This window comes from Lycorma delicatula, chromosome 1 (assembly GCF_047948215.1).
Source record: "Lycorma delicatula isolate Av1 chromosome 1, ASM4794821v1, whole genome shotgun sequence".
Classification (NCBI taxonomy): Eukaryota; Metazoa; Arthropoda; class Insecta; order Hemiptera; family Fulgoridae; genus Lycorma; species Lycorma delicatula.
Window position 1 is genome coordinate 212,340,008 of NC_134455.1, and position 22,533 is coordinate 212,362,540.

A 22,533-nucleotide genomic window follows, 5' to 3' on the forward strand; every position below is an offset into this window, starting at 1 on the left:
CACTAACCACAAGGTGCAACATAGTCTTAAATGTGAGCAAGCTGATGACCAGCAGAAAAAAGAGATAAGGAAATCTCCCCAAGAAAAAAAGGATAAGGAAATGGTGAGGGTAGTGTAATGATCAACTGATTGGGAACTACCTCTGATTGGGATAGCTTACAATTTTGCAAAGGTCAGTGGTATCTATTAAGAACGTACAGCTTAGTCTAGAGGGTTGCTAGTACAAGTGGCAGTGATAATTATTGCAGTGCTACTGATATTCTACAAATACACTGCAATCACTATATTAGTATTTTTTCTCTATTACACATGCTTACAACAGTCTATTCCATGTGCAGTTTGGTAGTTAGTCTTGTCTATATTAAGGTTAACTCCCAAAGATAATTGTTAATTGATTATTAATGAGTGAATGTTAATCATTAACCTCATACGTAGCTGGGACATATTAATCTTTGCTGCTAATTCATCGCTATGTGGCACTTTATTAACAACAAAAAGAATATTTAGAAACTGAATTAATGCATTGGCAAAGACTTTTTCAGTGCCAGAATTTCTGTGGTGATAGTTGGTCATCTGAACAGGATTATTTGATCTGATACGGTCTTTTTTTTTTAGGAAATAAGTAATCATTTTACTTATGCCAATATGATTACGATATGATAATGTCACATTTTTTTATATTAGTTCATTTGTTTTAATTTACAATATTACAATAGATTATTTCCAATATATTTAATATTGCTATTAAATATGAGTATTAAATTTATAATAGTACGGCTCATTTCCAAATCTAAACATCAAATAATGTCAGTCAACAGGAGTGTATGGATATAAAAAATCAATCTTACCTAAGCAGTCTTATTAATTAACAATCATCACTCTCAACAGAAAATTATCTTTTAAATAAATAAAAAGTACTGCATTTTTAATAAAGACAAATGTATAAACATATTTTGGATTAAGAATTTACAGTCTCCTTAATTTATATAATTATTCATTGTAATTTGGGAAAATTTTGATCAGTAATAAACTAAATAAAGAAAGCATTAAAGATTAAAATAATAAACATTTACATACAAAACTGGCTTAAAAAGAATTAACGTTTTAATTCTTCTTTTAATTTCAACTTTTAGAAGTTGGCGCCAAATTAAAACAAACCAACAAAAACCCTTATTTTGATGCAGATTTCAAAAGTCAAAATTTTAAGAAAACTTGAAAACAAAGTATTGTTTTACAGTTTTTTGAAGTCAGTTTTATTTTTTTTATGTTTATTTTGTTTTACATTTTTTAATCTTTATTTTAAATTAAAATATGAAAGACCAACATATGAAAAGTGTTCCTCATATGAAATACGCTGCTTGAAAAAACCTTGATAAAAATAAGAAAAGAGAGAAACAATGTAAAAAGGCTGCTACTGAGTATGATCTAAGATTCTCTGGTACGGGGAAATACATATTTTTTATGCAACTTTTCAAACTCATTTTCTTGAATTTTAGTGTTTAAATATTGAATAATGGCATGAATATCATAATGGCATTACATAACATAAATTATAAAGTTATAATAATCCAATTTTAGAAATTTATAATAAAAGAAAAGTATCATTAATTGTTATACAGACAATGTAATTTGTTATAAGTCTTCCATTTAAATTAGCTAGACAAATTTATACCTAGACCAAAAGAGGTGTTTCCAAAAAAATAAAAGAGTCACTGAAATTGGCCCTTTTGTGAAAGAACTAACTCTTAAACAAAATGATGATTGATGGTGATGATAATAATATCAATCAATATGAGAACCTCCACTACTGTTGAATTGATTAAAAGAAAAGAACTGTAAAGTTTGGAAATAGGTGTTGTACTGGCAAAAATGCACTAACAGATAAGTACAAATATAAAACATTAAGTTATGTTGACATAATTCTGTCCAACAGATATAAAGTAATTATAAAGATATGCCTTGGTAAAACACTAAAGAGGAGGTAGGAAATAACTATAGAATCAACTGCATTTTGTATAGCATTACTTTGATCAAAACCTTTTGTAATATTTTTTGAAACAATTAAAGTGACAGGATGTACAGTTACTGTAATTATAAAAGGAGTATGTCCTTGAATATCTTAAAGATATATAATACTATAAAGGTATTGTGAAAGGATTAGAATATTGACAAATTATGCACAGTTATTAGAAATAAGTGCTACATGAGCTACGCGACTTTTACAAGACAATCATAGAATGTAAATGACAGCAGAGATAAGTTAAACAAGATCCAACTTTATTGGTTAAAAATAATAAACATAATTGGATGATTGCGTCTTAAATTAAGGCCAATGTATAAATAAAAACAGGGTAGGTAATATGAGAGTCTTATATTATCAAGTTGGTCTATCAACTGGTAACAGACCAACCTGGTGTATTAGTTACTGACTTATCAATTAACAACAATAGTATGTGATCAGTTAGGTGAAATATGAGATGAATTAGTTAAAATCATTTATATACAGGGGATACAAAAAAGAATATAAGGGTTTTAAAGCTATTTCATATCTCATTACTAAAACAGTAATGCTTACAGTTTTTCCCTACAAGTGTTCAACATGATATAGTATGCATCCAACCGATAGGAAGGTTTGTCCCATTCTTTGACCAGCAATCTAAAGTAATGGAAGCGACAGCTGCTCCATTCAATCCTATACCTCATATTGGGTAGATCAGTGAGTAGCATACGCAAGGTCCTTTATAAAACCTCGAATGAAAAATCACATGGTATCAGATCAGGTGAACTTGAAGGCTAACACAAACAAACCCTGTCACGGGTTGGTTCATGGCAACCAATCCAGTGGTTGGGGAAAATTTCATTCAACTGATCTCATACAGAATTATGCCAGAGAGAAGCTTCATATTGTTACCAAATAAAGTTCTCCAGTCCATTTTGTAGTTGAGGATAACCAAATAAGCAACTCCTGTTAAGCTTGTTTCAGTGAAAAAGAACAGCTGATAAACTTGCCATCAGGATATTACACAGAAATTTTTGGGAGTCCCTTTCATATTGTAAGAGTTCATGGGGATTTTCTGACCACCAGGTAAGAACATTAAGTATGTAACTTTGACACTAAGATTAAACATTGACTCATCACTAAACACAACACCATCAAGGAAGTTGTCATCTTTATGCTGTAATATTTTGACTGCCAAGTTGGCATGTACAGCATAGTTCATAAGCTTCAAAAACTGTAACAGCTGTAAATTGTATGAACATGTATAAGTAAGCATTTCCTTAAAACGTTCAACACTGTCATCACCCACATCACTATTTTGGGGCGGGCTGGCCTCCTAACAGATATTTTAGGGTTATGCAGGAAAGTCTCCTGACACGTTCAAAATTTTCATTAGACACACTTGGTCACAGACTCTTCCCTTCACACAGAAATCCAGTCGTTTCAAATTGATTATTGTATCAGTGAATTTTACTGCCACTTTTCTTTTTTTTGTTGTCTGTCTTATGGAGAAATACCATTTACATACCCCCCACAAGTGGGGTAGAGTCGGACTTGCATGGGTTTGGCTAGATATTATTTAGAGCCTACCTGTACCCACACCCTACCAACTAAAACTCCTAATTCACTGTTTCTCCCCACCCAAGGTCAGATCAGCAATTAAGCGTAGCACAACCCTGGGGGTGCCTTTGAGCTTGGGGATCAAGGGTCCCTGTGCCTCATCACTATCAGTGATGATAGCTCATCTGCACAAGCGCAGATGAACGATGGCTCCGCAGAGGGTTGTCCATCACCCCTTCGCTCTCTGATCCAGTTCTTAACCTGGTCTCAGGACATTTTTTGTTGTGTCAGTTTATGACCTGATTGAGATCAGGTAGACTGATAAGAGGAAAGACCTCAGTCTTTCCTCTTGCATGCCCCTAACCCCCGGGAGGGAGAACCAGGCCCGACTATGTTGTTCCCAGAACCACAACCGATGACTGGGACTCAGTCTTATGTTACTCCACTAGCTCCGTAAACTCTTTGACGCATCTCTTTCCTTCCGCTGCAGCACCTTTTACACAAAGCCAGACACCGCCGCAAATTTTATTCACTCCAGTTAACATCACAGTGATCATGTTGTCAGGGTCTATCCTCCCAGTTATATTGGTAAATTCTTGTCTTTCTTTCCCCAGGAAAAACATGAGAAAAATATGTATTCCGTCGTATCACTATCACATTCTGGGCTCTCTGACCTGTGACTCGCGAAGAAGTATGCCCTTAAGGAACCGTGGCCGGTCAGGAATTGAGTGAGCCAAAACTTCAGCTCACCAAACCCCCTCCTGAACCACGGCCCTATCTCTTTAATTAACCTCTGAATCCATTCATCTTTCCTTGTTGTCATCCATCTGTTCTGCCACTCTGTTATTAGCTCTTTACAGGCGTCCTCCTTGTTCGTCCCTTCGGCTATCTTAACTCTTCCTTTTGCCATTTGGTGTAGCAGAGGCACACCTGTGACCACAAATAAGGCCTCCATGGACACTGATGAATAAGCACATGCTATTCTCAGCGCCACTTTCCTCTGCACTCCTACCAGATGTCATCTACTTCGGTCTCTTCTCAATGCTCTATACCACCCACACCATGACTCCATATAGCAGTACAGAATGTATAACATTTGCATATAATCTACGAATAGAGGCCCGCTGTCCAGTCGTCGTTCTCATCAATCTGTTTAAATTTTTAATCATTTGAGTTTCTTGCATGTGGAATGTGAAAGATCGCCTGTGGTCAAGCCACATCCCGAGGTATTTTACAAGTTTGACTGACTGAACCAGCCCTTCTGCTGTTCTGATCTCGATTGGGTGTATTTTCCTTGTTCCAGTCATTAGAATCATCATAGTAAACCTCTAGCTCTCATCCAGTCACCAATCATCGTTAACGCCTCGTTTGCTGCAGCAGCCACCTCTTCTTCATCTATCGCCGTAACTACAAATGCGAGGTCATCTGCGAAAGCTATGGGATGCATGTCCTCCGGATATTTCAGACGTAAATTCCATTAAACATGAGCTTCATAGAGCCAGACCCAATACTGAGCCTTGGGGACCCCGCTTGAGACTCTAAATCTAATTTCACTATTACCAGTGCGGTATATGAGGATCCTCTCTTGAAAATATATTTGAATCAGCCTTTTTAAATAATCTAGTACATTAACTCCCCTCAACACTGTAAATATGTCCTCCCAACTGAGAGAGTTAAAGGCATTTTGTACATCAACCAGTACCACCACAGGAATGCAACGCATCTCCGCTAAGTGCCTGTAGCCACAGTGTCCACCAGTCTCATTACGTCCTTCACCGTGTCAGTAGTTGATCTCCTCGATCAGAATCTGTAACTACCATTGGAACAACCCTCCTCTTTCTTCAATATATGTTTTCAGCCTGGTCTCAATCAATCTCTCTAACAGTTTGCGTAAATTATTCGTTATGCAAATTGGTCTCTAACCTACTGAATCTTCTGGGGCATTCGGTTTCTTAATCAAGACTAAGTGTGATGATTTCCAGGAGGTTGGAATGTAGTCCCCTCTCAACATCTCGTTCATGACCCTAAGAATGGTTGCTGGGGCCTCCTCAACCAGTATCCCGGATGACCTAAACTGGAATGCCGTCCGGACCTGGATTTTTGTGCAGCTTCATTTTCTTTCCTGCCATCTTCAGTTCCTCTGTGGCAAAGAGAGGTTTGTCTTTCACTATAAACTCTTCTCTAACTGGCTCTGGCTGTTCCAAGAAATGCACCTCTATGTATTCTCTTACTTTCTCCTCAGCTATCACCGGTAGTCTATGTCCAAGTTTCCCTGTTACTGATTGATATGATATCGCTTCTCGACCTCTTGGCTAAGATCAAAGTGTTACTGATTGACATCCCCTTCCCCACAGGTCTCTATCAATATCTTGGGATCATTCAGTCCAGCACTTCGACTTAGTTTTTTTAATCGCTGCCGTGTATGTGGATCTTACCTTGACATACTTTTTTCTAGTATTCTCTCTTCTAATCTGATAATCACGCCTATTCGCTCTTTGAGAGGCTCTCTTGGCAGCCCAGACTCTTTTTTGTAGCAACTCTAAGTCTGGTTCCACCAATACGTGTGCCATCGTTCAGCTGCTTGTACTGACTCTAGCCTTCTCACATTCTTCACTAATGATTTCTGTCAATTCCTCTGGGTCAGTGATATTGGCAAGCCATCCACCAATAATTTCCACAAACCGGATACATCCCCTTCTTAAAGTAACAACCCTTCCAGGTTTGACAAAGTTTGGTTCCGTTGTCATCTCAAAAGATATCATAAAGTGTTTCAATAGACTTTCATCTTCAAACAACCTCCAATTGCAGTGTCAAAACATGTTCTTCAGAAACAAAAATAAAATCTATTGCCGAGCTCAAATCCCTGCGCCAAAAGGTCGGCTCATCGTTATTCATGCATATTAATCTCCATCCATTAATTATTTCCGCCAGGTATTGTCCTTTTATACTGCGTACTGTGCCTGCAAACTTGGGCGACTTGGCGTTAAAGTCTCCTACTAAGATTACCTTCTTCCCTTTGAGTTTCAGAATCTCTTCCCACAGTTCTTCCAGAAAGTTCACATAGCTCTCCACATCTGTATTGGGAGACTGATACCCTGCAAATATAACTGGGTCACCCAGATCTATCCACACAAAGTCAACACCACTATCACATGTATCAATTAGGTGTCCCCACAGAGGGAAATCTGATTGCTGCTGCCATTGTCTCATCTTTAATCCATTCAGGTCTGCTTATTATTGAAATACTGGGCTCGGTCACTGCAACGTTACCAACTCTTGTTTGCAGCGCTACCTCCTGGCATGCATCGTGTGACAATCTGCTACGGTTGGTGTTTATCTGCAGAATTCTCATTTAGAGGGCACATATTTCCCGGTCCAATAGCCCTCCGAACCACATATCGCACAAGTCGTTAAGTCCGTGCACTGTGCACTTTTGTGGCCTGGCTTTCCACAGTTAAAGCATAGGTGGGTTCTATCCTCACCTTTACAAGTTGCCATGACATGGCCTGAGCCCCAACAACTGAAGCATCTATCCTCGGGCACTCAGATTAAGGTACAGCAGTGTACCCACCCTATTCGTATGCGGGCTTCCGTAAGTTTCAGTGCCGCCCAGTATGTCGTAATTACCGTCACATTTTTCATTTCCCCTCACAATTTTTCATTTTGCTCATGTAATAGATGAAATCTTAAATTCATCTGTCCCTCCAATAATTTGCGATATTACGTTATCTTGTTCTGTGGTGTCATAGTCAATGTCTTTCAGGTGCACAATAGTTCATTTAGATGGCATGTTTAATCCCTGGACCCTTGGTCTCTTGGAATGTAGCTTCCAATTTTGGAATTGGAAGCGTATTTGATCTTCTCTGTCTTTTGTTAAATAAACTAGTGTCTTCCTGACTACACTCCCCTTGTCTGATATGTCTTGACTGATATGAGTATCTTCTTCATGGCTTTCAAGATTACCATTACCGCGTTTTCTTCCCCTCAGGCTGTTTCATAGAAGATAGTGTACCTGCTCGCATGGCTCACCAATTGCTCCCTGCCTGTAATAACTGAATTGTTCTTTACTATGTCATCAGAGACCACCCAAACCACACCGCAGACAGAGCGATCTCATCTTTCTGATTGGCCATTTAGTCACAGAAACTGACTCTTTTTTGTACACCCAGCTTTTTTGAAAGACTTAGTTATTTTTTATACAAATACTGAGTTATTTACATAGGAATAAGAGTTGTTTAATCTAATCACATCAGCTTCAATGACGACGTTTAACTATTGTAAACCACATTCTGCAGGATTACATACAGCACAACTTATATAATGTTATTTATATTTTGGACAATTATTCTATTAATCTTCATCTTCAACTGTGTTCTTCAATTAATCAGGGGACCGGATAAAATAACTTCAGCAGGACCTACAGAGTACTCACAGTATTTGAAAACCTACTGTCAAAATCATCATTCAACATAAAACAAATCGTCTCAACATTATATAAAAAATAGAACACCAGAGAAATTTGGTATTTTGCTAGTTTTCATTTATCTTTAAATCTGCGCGTTATACTTTTCTAGGCAATTAATTTCTCTATTATTATGGTTTGTTTAATATTTTCTATTTTATTTTCTATACTTGTCAATACTTGTTTTTGTAAAAATTAAAAAATTAGAAAGACTATGATAAATAAGTAGGGTTATTTTAATTAACAGTTCAATCTGCCTCTTTATTAGATGCAATTTTATCAATTGCCATTATTAAATGCAATTTTAACTTTGACAAAGCTTTCACTGAATTATTTTAACATAGATATTTATAAAAACTAGACAAACAATGTAATTGCCATCTAGGTGAATGTCATCATGTTATTGCCTAGGTAATTTAAATAATTATAATATAATAAATTACAAACAAACAATAGAATCAGTATCCTTCATAAATAATACATTTATATAAATAGAATTACTTATTTTTGTTAAATGATTATAACCATAATATGTAAAGCATGTTTTTATTCTATGCGCTGTACTATTGCCACAATAACTCTCAGATTCAGTATGTTTGTTTACCCTTACATCCAACTGTCAACATTTCTGATATCAACTTTATGAAAATCAGTTCATCTGTTTAGGCTATAAAGAGAAACAAACTATTTCTCATACAGAGACTGTTAAAATATACAACCTTTGCTTTACATGCTCTGTTCAAGTAAAATAAGAAAATCAGAATTGTGCATTTTTAAATAACTTAACTTGTGTTACAAAAACTTTAATTACTATTTTTTTTTTTTTTTTTTATTATTAAAATATGCAATTAAAATAAAAGCCAATTAATTTAATTTTATTTAAAATTTTACAGTTCCATTCATGATTTTATGATTCCAGTTATTTCAAACTTATAATACACCAATCACATCTTAGAATAGTTTATTATAAATAAATGTCATGAGTATTTGATAACTTATTTAATCGATTTACAATCTTTGTTTGACATTGGGAAATCATAAAGGCTTGGATAAACAACTGTGTTAAATTGAAATTTTTTAATGTTATTCTTGTTATCCAATAATAACTATTAATTATAATAATTTTCCCTTTCCCTTACTCTACCAATAAATAATAAGCTAAAATTAAAGAAATGTTTTATATATATATATACATATATATATAAAACATTTATATATATATATATATGTAATATATATATACTGTATATATATATATATATATATATATATATACAGTATATATATATTACATACTGTAATTTAATAGAAAATTCAATTTTTTTTATAATGGTTATTGATGATATTGCAACCTACCGAAACTCAAGTTATACTATATCCAGTATAATACTTTTGAATATTATAAATATCATAAATACAATCATTATTATTTGAAGTCCAATGGAGTTACTTATAAATCATAAGCTAAAAGCTAAAGATATGAATTTGAAGACTGCTAAAATTTTATAGATACATTTATGCCTCTTATGTTAATAGCAAATTCAATAATGTTTCAGACTGCACGGCGGTGATAATGTACAAATCAAAAGGTACTTTGTATCATTCTGGAATGGAGTAGATCTTCGGTATAAACTGCTAAAAGGGCCAAAGATACGAATTAGCATAGCTGGAATAATTATTTCTAGGGTAAGTTCACAAATGATTGTAAATATAATTTTCCAGTTTAAAGAAATCTGTTCATTTAGATCTTCTTCTTGGTTGTCTTGATTCCAATATAAATACTACAATATGATTTTCTGTTACGTGTCAAAAGTGAAATGGTTATAGGAAAGTAAAACCATAGCACTCAGCCGTGCTTAAATAAATCTAATACCATGATAAATTGAGAAGTGAATTGATGTCAAACTGCCTACATTACTGAGCCGAGAATATTGGTACATATCAGAATACCAAAATGCACATGACACTCATAAGTAAAACCTTCCCTCTGTTCACTATTGGGATTGGCTGTAATACTGGACACATTTTTTTCAATAAACTCTAAATGATGCCTTGTACTTCAAGTGCATGTAGCTGTATGAAAAGTGGGGCAGAGAGTAAGGCAACAAATTAATGTTTCTCTTTTTATCATGAAACAATGGAACTTTTATGATTATGGATTGAATAATTTTAATAATCAGTAAAAATATAATATTTACTCATTAACTAATTACTTACTATCATGGACAAGTCAGGGATACTTGGGTGCAATGTCATCTTTCTGAAACAGGGAGTTTGAATATAGTTATCAGCAGTTGAAATTATTTATTCCAAACCAGCTGTAATGAAACCTCATCTTCACTGATGAGATAATTAAACGCAGGTTGACATAATATTAGTTAATTTTCCCTTTATACATCATTGACAAGAAACTAGGTTGCTTTATCTGAATTAATCTGACCTCTCCATCAGATACAGTGTTTGTTCAAAGAATAACAAGCTTATTACATATTTATGATAATTATGTATATAAATGAATTAAAAATATGAAAGTATGCGTTTTAAACATGTTAAAATGAAATAATCTGTACTATCTTAAACACAGCTAGTTTAACTCAATATATTTATATACAAAACTTACAAAAACAATATAATAAACATTAATTACAAAAATCACAAAATTAAACCAAAGGCATCATATTCACATCTTCATCAGTTTCGATACCTAGTTCACTGATCAGTGATTTCTTATCTTTTGGATAACCTTCCAAAATTGCATCTATTATATCCATACATATTCTTTTTCTCTTTCTATATTCTTTTACACATTTTTCTCTCTCTTTCTTTATCATTTCTCGTTCTTCTGACGAAACCTGAATTGTATTTTCAGATAACACTTTTAATTTATTCTGAAGCTTTTCAACTATATCATTTAATAATTCTTCCTTCTTTTTACCTTCTTCAGTAGTAGGAGTAGATAATAACTCTTGTAACTGTGATTCACATGATTTTAAATTAAGTTCCGCAGTTCTAAGATTTTCACTCATATTAAGAACCTAACAGGAAACAAAAGTTGCAAATTAGTTTTCTTAACTATATTTTTTAAAAACAATAAATTAAAAATTTCTATCTATTTTCCAAACTAAAATAATCATTACTTCTAGTCTAACTTGGTTTTATTAGAAGTAAACTTTTACAGAAAAGTTGACAAATAAAAATAAATCACCAATTCTAGCAGTACAACACTATCACATATACTAGAATATGTATACAAGTTGTGTTAATCTTTTTATGTACCAGAAATACTACATAATTATTTTCAAAACAGATGAATAATTTAATCACAACATATGCACTACATTCAGTTATATTACAATCAGTGAAATGACAATTTGTCAATTAAGTACTAGCATAAAATTAATATGCCAATTTATAATGTAGCAAATACAAGAATGAATACCATACCAAATTCATAAGTGTAAAATAGGTAATTTGATAACAAAAAAACATTTACTTCGGGAAACTATGTTAAAAACAATACAAGTGACATACTTGCATTTTTGGGTTTGGCAACCTAAAAACTAAAATTGACTGAAATCAGGCACATTTAAAAAAAAAAGGCTGAAATAAGACTACATTTTAGCATATTTTAAACTCAAAAAGAACTTGAAATTGCTATTTTTACCAGTATTTATCAATAACTGCATTAGAATTAAAAATTTTCAATCACTAAATTTAATGATTCAGCTATTTCAGCTGAAAAGATAGAAGGACAAACAGTTAATCAAACTTTTTATTAAAGGTTATAAAAATGAATTTTTAAAGTTAAAATTTTATCTTTTTCATTTCTTCTACTCCCTTTTGTCCATCTTCTTTAAGGTAGTAGAGTAATTCAGAAATCTCCATTTGCTTCTACTCTTCCATATTCCGTAACGCTTCTAATAATAATAATAATATTTGAATATCTCTGTATGTTTTACTATTGTTCTCTTTTATTTTGTCTATTTATTTCTTCTTGATATTCCCCAAAAGCATCTTCTGTCTACCTTTCCCGTGCACTCTTTCTTAGCTAATCTTCCATTCTCCATTCTCGTGATATAGTCAAACCAAAATTCTTCTGTTTCAACCTACTTTATATAGTTTCATTCAGAATACTTATTCCAGCAGCATTTCTTAACTATTATAATTCTCATCCATCTTCGTATATCTTTTAAAAATTTAAGTTTCAAATTCTAGACTCTTCCCTCATCATTATTTTTTGTTTCAAAATTGCTTGCACCATAAATCAGCAGTTAATCAAAATTACTGCATGAGTATATCTTACATAGGTATATCATACGTATTATACCTCTTTTTTTGGGACATCATAACAGTAAGAGTACCTCACTGCCAGGATAAAACCAATAATTTATTCTTTCATCTTCTTTCACTTCAATCCCTTATTAGATAAAACATCTTATTCCACGTATCTATCTACTTGGCATGATTTTGTCACTTCATCCTATCACAAGTAGTGATTAACACTACATTTACCTTACTTCAATAACTGGGAATTAATTTTAAAAAATTACTAAAAAATGCACTTTCATTAATATGATTCAGTAATACAATACACTGATGCTATGAAAAAAGAGTATACAAATCTAAATTTGAATAATTTTAAAGGTTTTTTTTTTATAAAAAGGTTTACTCATATAATTAAAATTAAAACTACATATAAATGTTATTTTATATGTTAGACATGTAAAACAACATTTACTAATTATTAACATGTAGACTATTTACTAATTATTAACAAGAAATCTAATTTGTTTACTAATTTAGCCAAACAGTCAAAATTCAAAAATAAATAATTTATCCTATTTCTATTTGTGTTAACTGCAGTAATATTATTTAATTGTATATAATGAAAAAATGTAACAATAGAAAACATGAAATTAAGTAACTGTAGCTTAAAACTATAAGATCTATTTTTTCATAATATGGTATATTATAATAATACTTGCAATTTATTGAAACAATGTCAAAAAAAGAATAGAAAAACTGAACAAAATATTTCAAATGGAGCATAATTTTCAAAAAAGAATTGAAAATTACTAATAATATAATTATAGTTGTATTATTAATACAACTGATCTCAAACTACATGTTATAGGAAATTTTAATTGTTTATCATTCAAGAACTATAAACACATATGTTTTTAAGGATAAGGGACAGCTTGACTACAGAAAAACAGTGAACATAAGCAATGATATCAATATCAGCTGTACTACAGCAAACAAATAAAATTAATTTTAATCTATTAAAAGCATTTTACTCATTAAAATCAGTGAGATTAGTTTTTATTACAGTTCTTAAAATCAATTTACAGCAGAAGTTTGGCTGATAAAACCATGAATCTGTAGGGCAGAAAGTAAACTGTTTGAATTTAGAAAGTTATAGACAATCTATAAACATTGTCCATTCAATTTTAATAACTGATATTACTGTTATTGTTCAAAATTAAAATCTCATTCATACAGAAAGTTTTATCTCATTTTATCAACAGTTTATTATCTAATTTTCAATTTACCTCTGTTTCTATTTCATTCAGTTCTGATTCCTGAGGATCATCTTCATCAGGTTGAACGATTGAATAAACCTTTTGCTTGCCATAAGTCTTCTCTCTGATTTTACCACATTCAGTAAGCTGGTCTAAAGCTTTTTGTACAGCTGTTTTTCCATATTCCTTATGTAAATTCATCAAAATGTCATTGGCACTATAAGGCCTGTTGGTATCCTGTAGATATTTGTATATTGCATCAGTTGCCATCACCTGTCAAAACAAATAATTAGCTGATAATTTAGTGAATGATAAGTCATACAAATAAATGTAATTCAGAAAAAATTATATTAAAAAAAATCTTTTTAAATAAAAATACTTAATATTAATATTTATTTTATGATTATAATTTCTTTCACATTGAATTCTATATTTTAAAATACTAAATTTATTTTAGGGTATTTTTCTCTAAATTAAAATACAAAATTAATTTTCAATAAGTTTTAACACACAATATGAATAATAAACTCTTAATATTTTAATCCTTATAAGGTTGTATCATTTTATATATATATATACTCACACATATGTAACCATTAATTTAGATAAGTAAATTCTTAAGTCGATCATTTTTCCTTAGGGTCGTGATGCAACTCCATACTTAGAAAGAAATCGCGTAGGGAGGGATGCAATTGATTCAGCAGCAGCACTCACTGATATGGGGAAATACCTCTTTAGAGAAAGAAGACTGCCTGTATATGATATAGCAGTAGCTGTTACAAAGTAAGTAAAAAAATCTTATTTATATAAAATTGTAATAGAATAAAAGGTAACAAATAAACTGATTTAATTGATATCAAAACTACAAAAAGGTAATAAAGATGATTCAAATAACTTTCACATTAAATACGAATTATGTTATTTTAATAGTGGAAAGTGTTACTAAAAAAGCAATGAACTTAGCTTCTTCTCTACGTATGTTATTTTTATATAAAATAACATACACATAATGCAATTACATATTATATAATGCTGTTGATCTATATGTAGAGAGAACTAGAGTGACATTTATGGAATCAGAGGCCACTTTAACAACCAAAATCTCTGATAACTAAATATAAATATTTTGGCTTTGTAAAACTTGCATACAATAAAAATGAAAGATTATGAATATATATTCAACCCAAATTTGATCCAAAACTCAGTTTATATGTGACACAGCACCATGGAATAAGTACAGTGTCAACTAATTGTTTACAAACTTTTGAACTGTACCACAAGTTTAGAATTTTGGGATAATCAGCATATTTTTGATTTATAAACAATATAACAAAAAAAAAAAAAGGTTATCATTTAAACAATTCAATTAATTTTTACACGAAATGTACAGAAAGTAACAGTGATTTCAGTTTTCAGTAAATATTGAAATTTAGTAAATCAGTTGCTACAGGTGCAATGGTACATGAACATGAGCTGATCCTGTGAATACAGAATAAAAATTACTTTGATTAAAATCTTATAGAGCACCATCGTACTTAATTTGCTGATCATTAAATGTCAGTAGAGCTATTGAATACACCAGTATCATTTTAAAAATATTACAATGCTAGTTACGAAAGCATAACCAATAAAAAATAATACAGACATTAAGTTCTTTAATTAAACAAATGTTCAAATTTAAGACAGCACAGTTGTTGGAAAAAACACATAAACAACCATGTGGAAAAATGGACAGCACAAGAAGGAAAAAATTGAAGGATAAAATTGCCCTTCAACATTTTTAAATTAAAAATTAAATCTCAATAGACCATATTCTAAAAAACCTCTTCACTTGAAAGTTCAGTCAATTTTACATTATAAAAGTCTTTTATATATATTTTTTTTAAACTAAAATAAAGGTAAAATTATTACAATTATTTATCAATGTAAGTGCCATTGGATAAATGGTATCTCCATTGATCTTTGGTCATTCTATTATTTGGATTAAAAGGTCAATAATATAATTCATGTGCAAAATTCCTATTATATGAACAACCTAACTCTAATAAATAAATATAAATATGTTTGTCTTACTCTCCCAAACAAATAGGTATATTAATAAACAGTTGGATTTGTTTAAAATGCCTTTATTAATGACAGTTCTTTTTTTCTGAAGCGTGGTCTAATAAACTGACCCAAAAGAAATTAGTATTAATAATAAAATTACAGGGAAAAGATTTTATAGAATTAATCAGTAGACTATAAATTCTTTCACCACAAATATATTAAATTAGGAAAATTCCAAAATCTTTATCTTTGTGGAAGAAAATATAATAAATTTAAACCAAATTTATACCAATACCTTATTAGATAATTTTTAATTTAATATTTTACTGAATCACAACAAGTTCTATGCCAAATAATAGTTAAGCAGTTGGTCTAATATAAGCTGACCATTCCGAAAGATACATTCAGAATAATGCTTTTTTAAGGCCATTTGCGTATTTAATTTACTTTTAAATTATCCTTTCATTAAATTTAAGTACAAAAATACTTTGTTTATAACAGCAATGATTATTAAAATAATCATCACTGAACCAACAGCAGCAGGCCAGTCCTCAGTTGTAGGTCTTAAAAGTAATTATTATTCTTAATATTGCAATACTATTGCTAATCCCTGACAAGTATTTTGATACACTTAACATTTCAACATTACAATTATAAAAAAAAATTCAGGTGACCTTTCTGATGCTACATTAAAAAGATTCAAGTTGATATATTCATATTATGACTACTCATAACTTTACTAATTAAAATCCGTTTTGGTTTTTTTACATTTCTTCACCATAAAAATGACAGATTCCTGGGACTTCTGGTGATATCATAAAAATCTCCTTGTTAAAATAGTCAGGTTACTTTTTTTCAGAAGTAGGAGGTTCAATGAACCTAACAGGCATTTCAGCTATTAAACTGACTTATAGCACAGACTCTGGACAATTCAAGAGACAGAGTTACCTCTTCTTCTTGTTGCTAAGAATGAAGCATTTAAAAATATATAATCACCCTCATCATAACTAATCTTTTATTATTTATTATATATATTACTACTTTAAATATGTTTATTATATCTACTGTTTTATCATATCCATCGCTTATTTATATTTGTATTTTTAATATAGAGCAGTAAGTGAATTTTTATGAAGTAATAAATAAATCACCAAGTATTGAACAGAACTCATCAGGTGGCAGGCATCTTTTTATCGATAGATCATATTCAATATTAAGTTTTAATAATTTTCTTATTTGTGTATTATCTATATTTAATTGTTTTCATTTAAAAAAAGCTGACCCAACATAATCTAAAGAATGAGAAATGCCTTTATAACTGATGAATTATGTTCACGTAATGAATAATACTGATTTTGTAACTGATATAGTAAACTTGATATTACACTATATAATGCAATCTAAAAATCTTCTAGCCATATTACATATTTTACAAAAATATGAACCAACATACACGAAGTTTTCTAAAATTTAAAAAAATTAATAAATAGAAATATAATTAGCACAGATAAGATTAACAATATTTGATGAAAAAAGTTACGATTAAAAAATATTTACTTTTGCAGCACTGCTTTGATTTACATCAGTTACAAAAATATTTTGATATAATTTTTATAATACACTTCTTTGTAAGACAGACATTTTTACAATAGAAGTAAAAATTACTTACAATAAATTTCTTCAATGTACAATGAATCACTGTCATAGACATATACATTTTTAATTACTTATTAATAATTTAATACAGATTGATCCAAAAGCATTAAAAGAAAAATCATAATAATATCTGGTTATAGGAGATTATATTAATCATTTTCTTACTTAGAATATATTTTTTTTTAATTTTATACAAGACTTAAAAAGACACAAACAAACTAAAGAGAGTTTTTCAAAATAATAATTTATTTTTTATAAGAAAATCTGAACACTGAAATTGAAGTTACTGAAAAAAAATTCATATAATAATGTTCATTAGTGGATCTGAAAATGTAAAAGAAGTATGGATATCATTTTCTAAAAACTGAAAAATAGCATTTAATTATATTGATGAAAAATAGCATAATTTCAATATTGATGTATAGGGAAAAAACACTTACCCGATGATAAGGACATTAGTAAATGTCAGTAAATCAAACTTTTGCTAGGATTTAAAACATTTTAAGGATGTAAAATAAATTTATTTCTTAACTTAGGTGAACAAATTAGAAAACCAACATTATTTGCTTATTGAAAAAATTGATACACAGAAAGCAGTGACCAGTATCTTCTTGATAATGAATCCAGGAATCCCATCACTGAAGTGTTTGTTTATTCTACACAGCATCATAATCCAATATTCTTCTTACAATGTTCATAGTACAATCTTATTGTTTCAATACCAACAAACTGTAATACACTTCTCATAATAAATCTAAGAAGCCAATATACTTCCCTACTACTTCACTCAAAAAACTGAAGAATTTAACTGAAAATCACGGTAAATTCCTTCATGACTTAACTAGGTACTGGAATTTACTGAGGAGAAACAACCCATATTCTAAATTACTTAAATAGAATACAAAATCTTAGCCCATGGAATTTGTTATTTTTTACTTAGATGTTTGCACACTAAGCAAACGCTACAAACTTGTCAATTTGTATTTTAGTAACCACCAACCATGAATGCTCTATATAATGTACAGTGTAGCACAAATATGTGAATTATTATAAATATCTTATTGAAAACACTTACTACATATTAAAATTAAAACATGTTAATAATTCAATGTGATATCAACTGATTTAATTTAATGAATTTTACCAATTTTGGATCTCTGTGTATTAAATACATCAGTAAAGTTATCAAATGTACATACACAATAAACAGCACAGGTTTACTCAATCACTATTTAATATTTTAATCCATATAGTGCTCTAAGGATATTTGTTTTGTATTTTTGTACATTTAATAAATAAATATGTTGTTTAGATAAATTGTGATATGCCTACTAGGTATGACATGTGTAGAAGAAGAAAAGGTGGACGCTGCACAAAAGGGACAGCTGGTACGTTGTACATTAATGATTGTACATTAATGTACAGAAAAGTACATAAATAAAAGAAATAAATATAATAATACTGTAATTTTTTTTTTGCTAATTTTTGCTGCAGTATACTGACTAGAATTATAATGATTCTAGTTATTTTTGTAATTAATTTTTTTAAGTAGTTTTCTTAGTAACTGGCATTCCTTGTATTTCCAAAGTACAATCTACTTACTTTTGTTAAACAAAATGTTATTACTATATAAATAAGGGTAGAATGCTATTGTTGTGTTAATAAATGGAGACAAAGATAGGAGGTTGAGGCCCTGCACATACTGAAGAACTAAAATTGATTTTAAAGATTTGGAAGTTATAAAAATCAAATTCATTTTCATAAGATTGTGTAAAAGAAGGGCTATTTGCCATCAATACAGCATTTATAAATAAAAAAATCACACTGAAACACTACATGTTAAATAAATCACATCATTAATGGATATATGTGTCCATGAATAAAAAGAACCAGAACAAGATTTTCTACAAAAGATCAAGTAAAAATGTGTATGATTAGAGCAGCATCACAAACAAATAAATAAAAAAGAGAAAGAATATTTTATATTTTTATTTCATAAAAAAAATAATTACTTGAAATATTGGTAATGAAAATGTGTAAAAATAATAAATGAATAAAATCAATACAGAAAAAATAAAGATTTTTAAGTAGGACAAGTATTATTATTTTTTTAAGGTTGCATTTATAAGTGTAAACCAACTGAAATGTTATTAAAATTTGCACAAAAGACTTCGATAGTGCATTTTATCATACTAACTTGCACTGACCTTTTGAAGAAGCTGTAAGATATGCGAGTATTTATTAGTGGCAAAAAGCGCAGTTTTTAATGAAGATACTCCAGAAAGAAATGATGTTATATAATTCTGTTGCAAAAATAAATTTGATCATACATGAAAATCTATCATCTAACAACAATAATACAATATACCCAAAAATTTCATACTAGACAACAGAAAGTTTACTACTGTCAATAACAGGGATATTATCCATAAAATAAGCTGCAGTATGTCAGGGTGAGTAGATTTCAACAATTTATACATACATAAAGTCTGACAGTTCTCAACACACTAAACTGTCCTAATCTTATATTCATGAATAACTCTTTTTCCAACAATCTAATTTATAGTAAAGTATACTTTAAAATACAGGAAACATCAGTTACTCAGAAAACATTTAATTTTATATTATACACTGATATTAATTAGTGTTGATGTAAAAATTAAGAATTTTAAATGAGGTAGGAGTGAATTAAATGTGCGTTTGTAAATAGGCTTGTGAATAAACCATGAATTATATACATATGTAAATTAGAAAAGGTTCATACTATACCATTTAGTGATTTTACATTTGATATTTAACATATTAACTTAAATACTTGCAAGAAATTAAAGTTTAAAATAAAATTACACAATGAAAATAAACATTTTATTTGACTTCACTATTAACAGATGATAAACATCAGAATTTAGACTGATATAGTAACATTACAATAAAACACTAATACACAGCTTAACAGATTCAAAAGCTATAAGAATCAAAGGTATCAAATTAAAAAAAAAAGAAAAAACCATACGCAATACTAAATGGTACAGTATAAATATTTGTATAATTTTTTATGAGTAGAAGAGACAGGTTGGTATTCTCTACTAAACAATTAATATGAATTATGGCACACTTTGTATTGAAATTAAAAGCAGTTAATAAGCTAAAGGATTAAATTAACTTCAAGTCCTGCTATGAGCTGAACATTGCCCAGTGATGTAACCAGATGATTAAGCTACCAGATTTTTAATACTAAGAACAGAAATCAATCCTCAAATACTAAAAAAAAAAATTAATTAAACATCAAGTAATAGCTGCCCCTAAGTAAAGTAAAACATTGCAAATATAATATCACACATGCCAAATAAGTAAGTGATGTAGAGAATGCTTAACTGTCTTTTCAGGTGTTCTGGTTAATGGGGCTAAAATCAAGGTATGCAGTAGTAGGATTAACAATTGTTACTCTAACGTAACATTTTAGTGAGATAACATTAACCTATTAGTACTCACTTAAAATATAAATTTAAAAAAATTAACAAGAATTATTTGTTGCTAGTTTTAATGTCATTTTCAGTTCAGAATTGTTATGTTGTAAAAAAAGTATATGCTGAATTGAATTTGTACCAAAGTAGGCTGGTTGTGACAACTAAAAAAAAAAATAAATCATAATATTTAGAAATAAATTCCCAAAATATATTTTTTACACCATTAAAATAATCTTTTATATACAGTTAACACTACTTTTAAATTTTTCTATACTTTACTATTCATTAGAAACAGAGTGAGATCATTTCATCATGCACATCATGTTACTACCCACTGTAATTTAACTATGGACTATAATACAGAGATACTCACATTTGATTTGATTCATGGAATGTAGTTATGCACAACTGGTAATGTCTTACAGTAAGTGTTGGAAATGTCCATTATTTTCCTGAAGGCAGGTCTGAACCAATATTTTTTGAGATGAATTTCGTTAAGCCCTGATGTCCTACGGAGGGTGTCAAAAATATGGTGCAAAGGATTCAGACCTGCCTTCAGGAAAATGGCGCACATTTCCAACACTTGCTATAAGACAATAACAGTTACACATAACTACATTCCATGAATCAAATCAAATGTGAGTGTCTCTATATTATAATCCATAATGAAATTATAATATATAGTATCATGATGTGCATGATAAAATGATCTCACTACAGATTTATACCATAATTCAAAGTTTGACATTATGAACAGACTACTCCTTTCTTCGTACAAATCTATATTGTTCAGAATGGTTCCCATTTTCTTGTACACAATGATTTCAACCTTAATTCGTCTAAAACCTTTTGCGCAGCACGTTTCTTATTCATTACAGATCCTGATTCTTGGAATTTTTTACATCTTTTGCAATGTAAGAGTGTGAAACATTTTTATTTGGATGCTTTCATTAAAAGCTTGGACAGTTTTTGTAGAACATTTATTTTGTTCTCCGTATGTAAAAATTAGTTCAGTCCTTTCTTCCAGATTGTAAGTCAATTTAGCGAGACAAATTTACTAAAGACAAAAAATGAAAAGCCAAATGGTAGAAAAATAACACAAACCAATGCCAATTTTAACTAGAGAACACAACAATTTAAACATAACATGATGAAATAAGTACCTTTTTGCCACAAATTGCATACATTATGAAAGAAAACAATTTGCAAAAATTTACCTTAGAAACTAAGATCTTACCTTAGAAAGATCTTTACCTTAGAAACTAAAATTATAACCTGTTATAACAAGGTAATCAATTTTTCAACATGTTCCCAACAAAGAAGTATGTAGTTTGTCCAAGCCGAATTGGCACAGATCTAATTTAGACGATGGTTGCCTAGCTAGCGCGAGGCTATAATATGCTACTCGTCGAAGACAGTATACATACGGTATAATAAAGTTTACGGTATAATTTTTTTATCTTATAATAATTTTTTAATTTAACTCATTTTTTTATACTAATTTACGATATAAATTTTTATTTTAGTATTTCTTATACCAATGTTTATTCCAATCAATAAACAAATTCACATCATAAATTTTTACTTCCTTTTTAACTAAAGAAAGTAATGTGATCGCAAAAAACGTCGGTTTTCAGATTTCAACGGAAATATCCATTTTGACCAGTTTCGGCGTGACGTCTGTTCGTACGTATGCTTTTCTACTCAAAAGCGATTAGCCGTAAGATGATGAAATTTTGAATTTAGGACTATTGTAACATCTAGATCACCTTCCCTTTTGATTGCAATCGACTGAACCAAAAGTGTGTAAAAAAGCCCAAA

General features: G+C 30.2%; 2 protein-coding genes across 8 annotated transcripts in view; one reads left to right on the top strand and one right to left on the bottom strand.

Annotated features, from left to right (window-relative positions):
- The window catches only part of sona (sol narae metalloprotease), a 337,919-nt gene that overhangs the window by 267,463 nt on the left and 47,923 nt on the right, over nucleotides 1-22,533 (top strand). For 4 of the 5 annotated variants that reach the window (XM_075371531.1, XM_075371525.1, XM_075371554.1 and 1 more), the window contains exons 9-10: nucleotides 9,578-9,707; nucleotides 14,184-14,326. In XM_075371531.1, coding sequence (XP_075227646.1) covers nucleotides 9,578-9,707; nucleotides 14,184-14,326 — 273 coding nt within the window. Of the gene's footprint in view, nucleotides 1-9,577; nucleotides 9,708-14,183; nucleotides 14,327-18,580; nucleotides 18,634-22,533 lie in introns of all 5 variants that reach the window. The other variant, XM_075371546.1, reaches the window with a different exon arrangement.
- The window catches only part of LOC142328080 (homologous-pairing protein 2 homolog), a 106,710-nt gene continuing 94,768 nt past the window's right edge, over nucleotides 10,592-22,533 (bottom strand). For all 3 annotated transcript variants that reach the window (XM_075371576.1, XM_075371583.1, XM_075371566.1), the window contains exons 2-3: nucleotides 13,574-13,816; nucleotides 10,592-11,056 (exon numbers count right to left, since the gene is read on the bottom strand). In XM_075371576.1, coding sequence (XP_075227691.1) covers nucleotides 10,682-11,056; nucleotides 13,574-13,813 — 615 coding nt within the window. In that variant the 5' untranslated portion in view covers nucleotides 13,814-13,816 and the 3' untranslated portion in view covers nucleotides 10,592-10,681. The remainder of the gene's footprint in view (nucleotides 11,057-13,573; nucleotides 13,817-22,533) is intronic.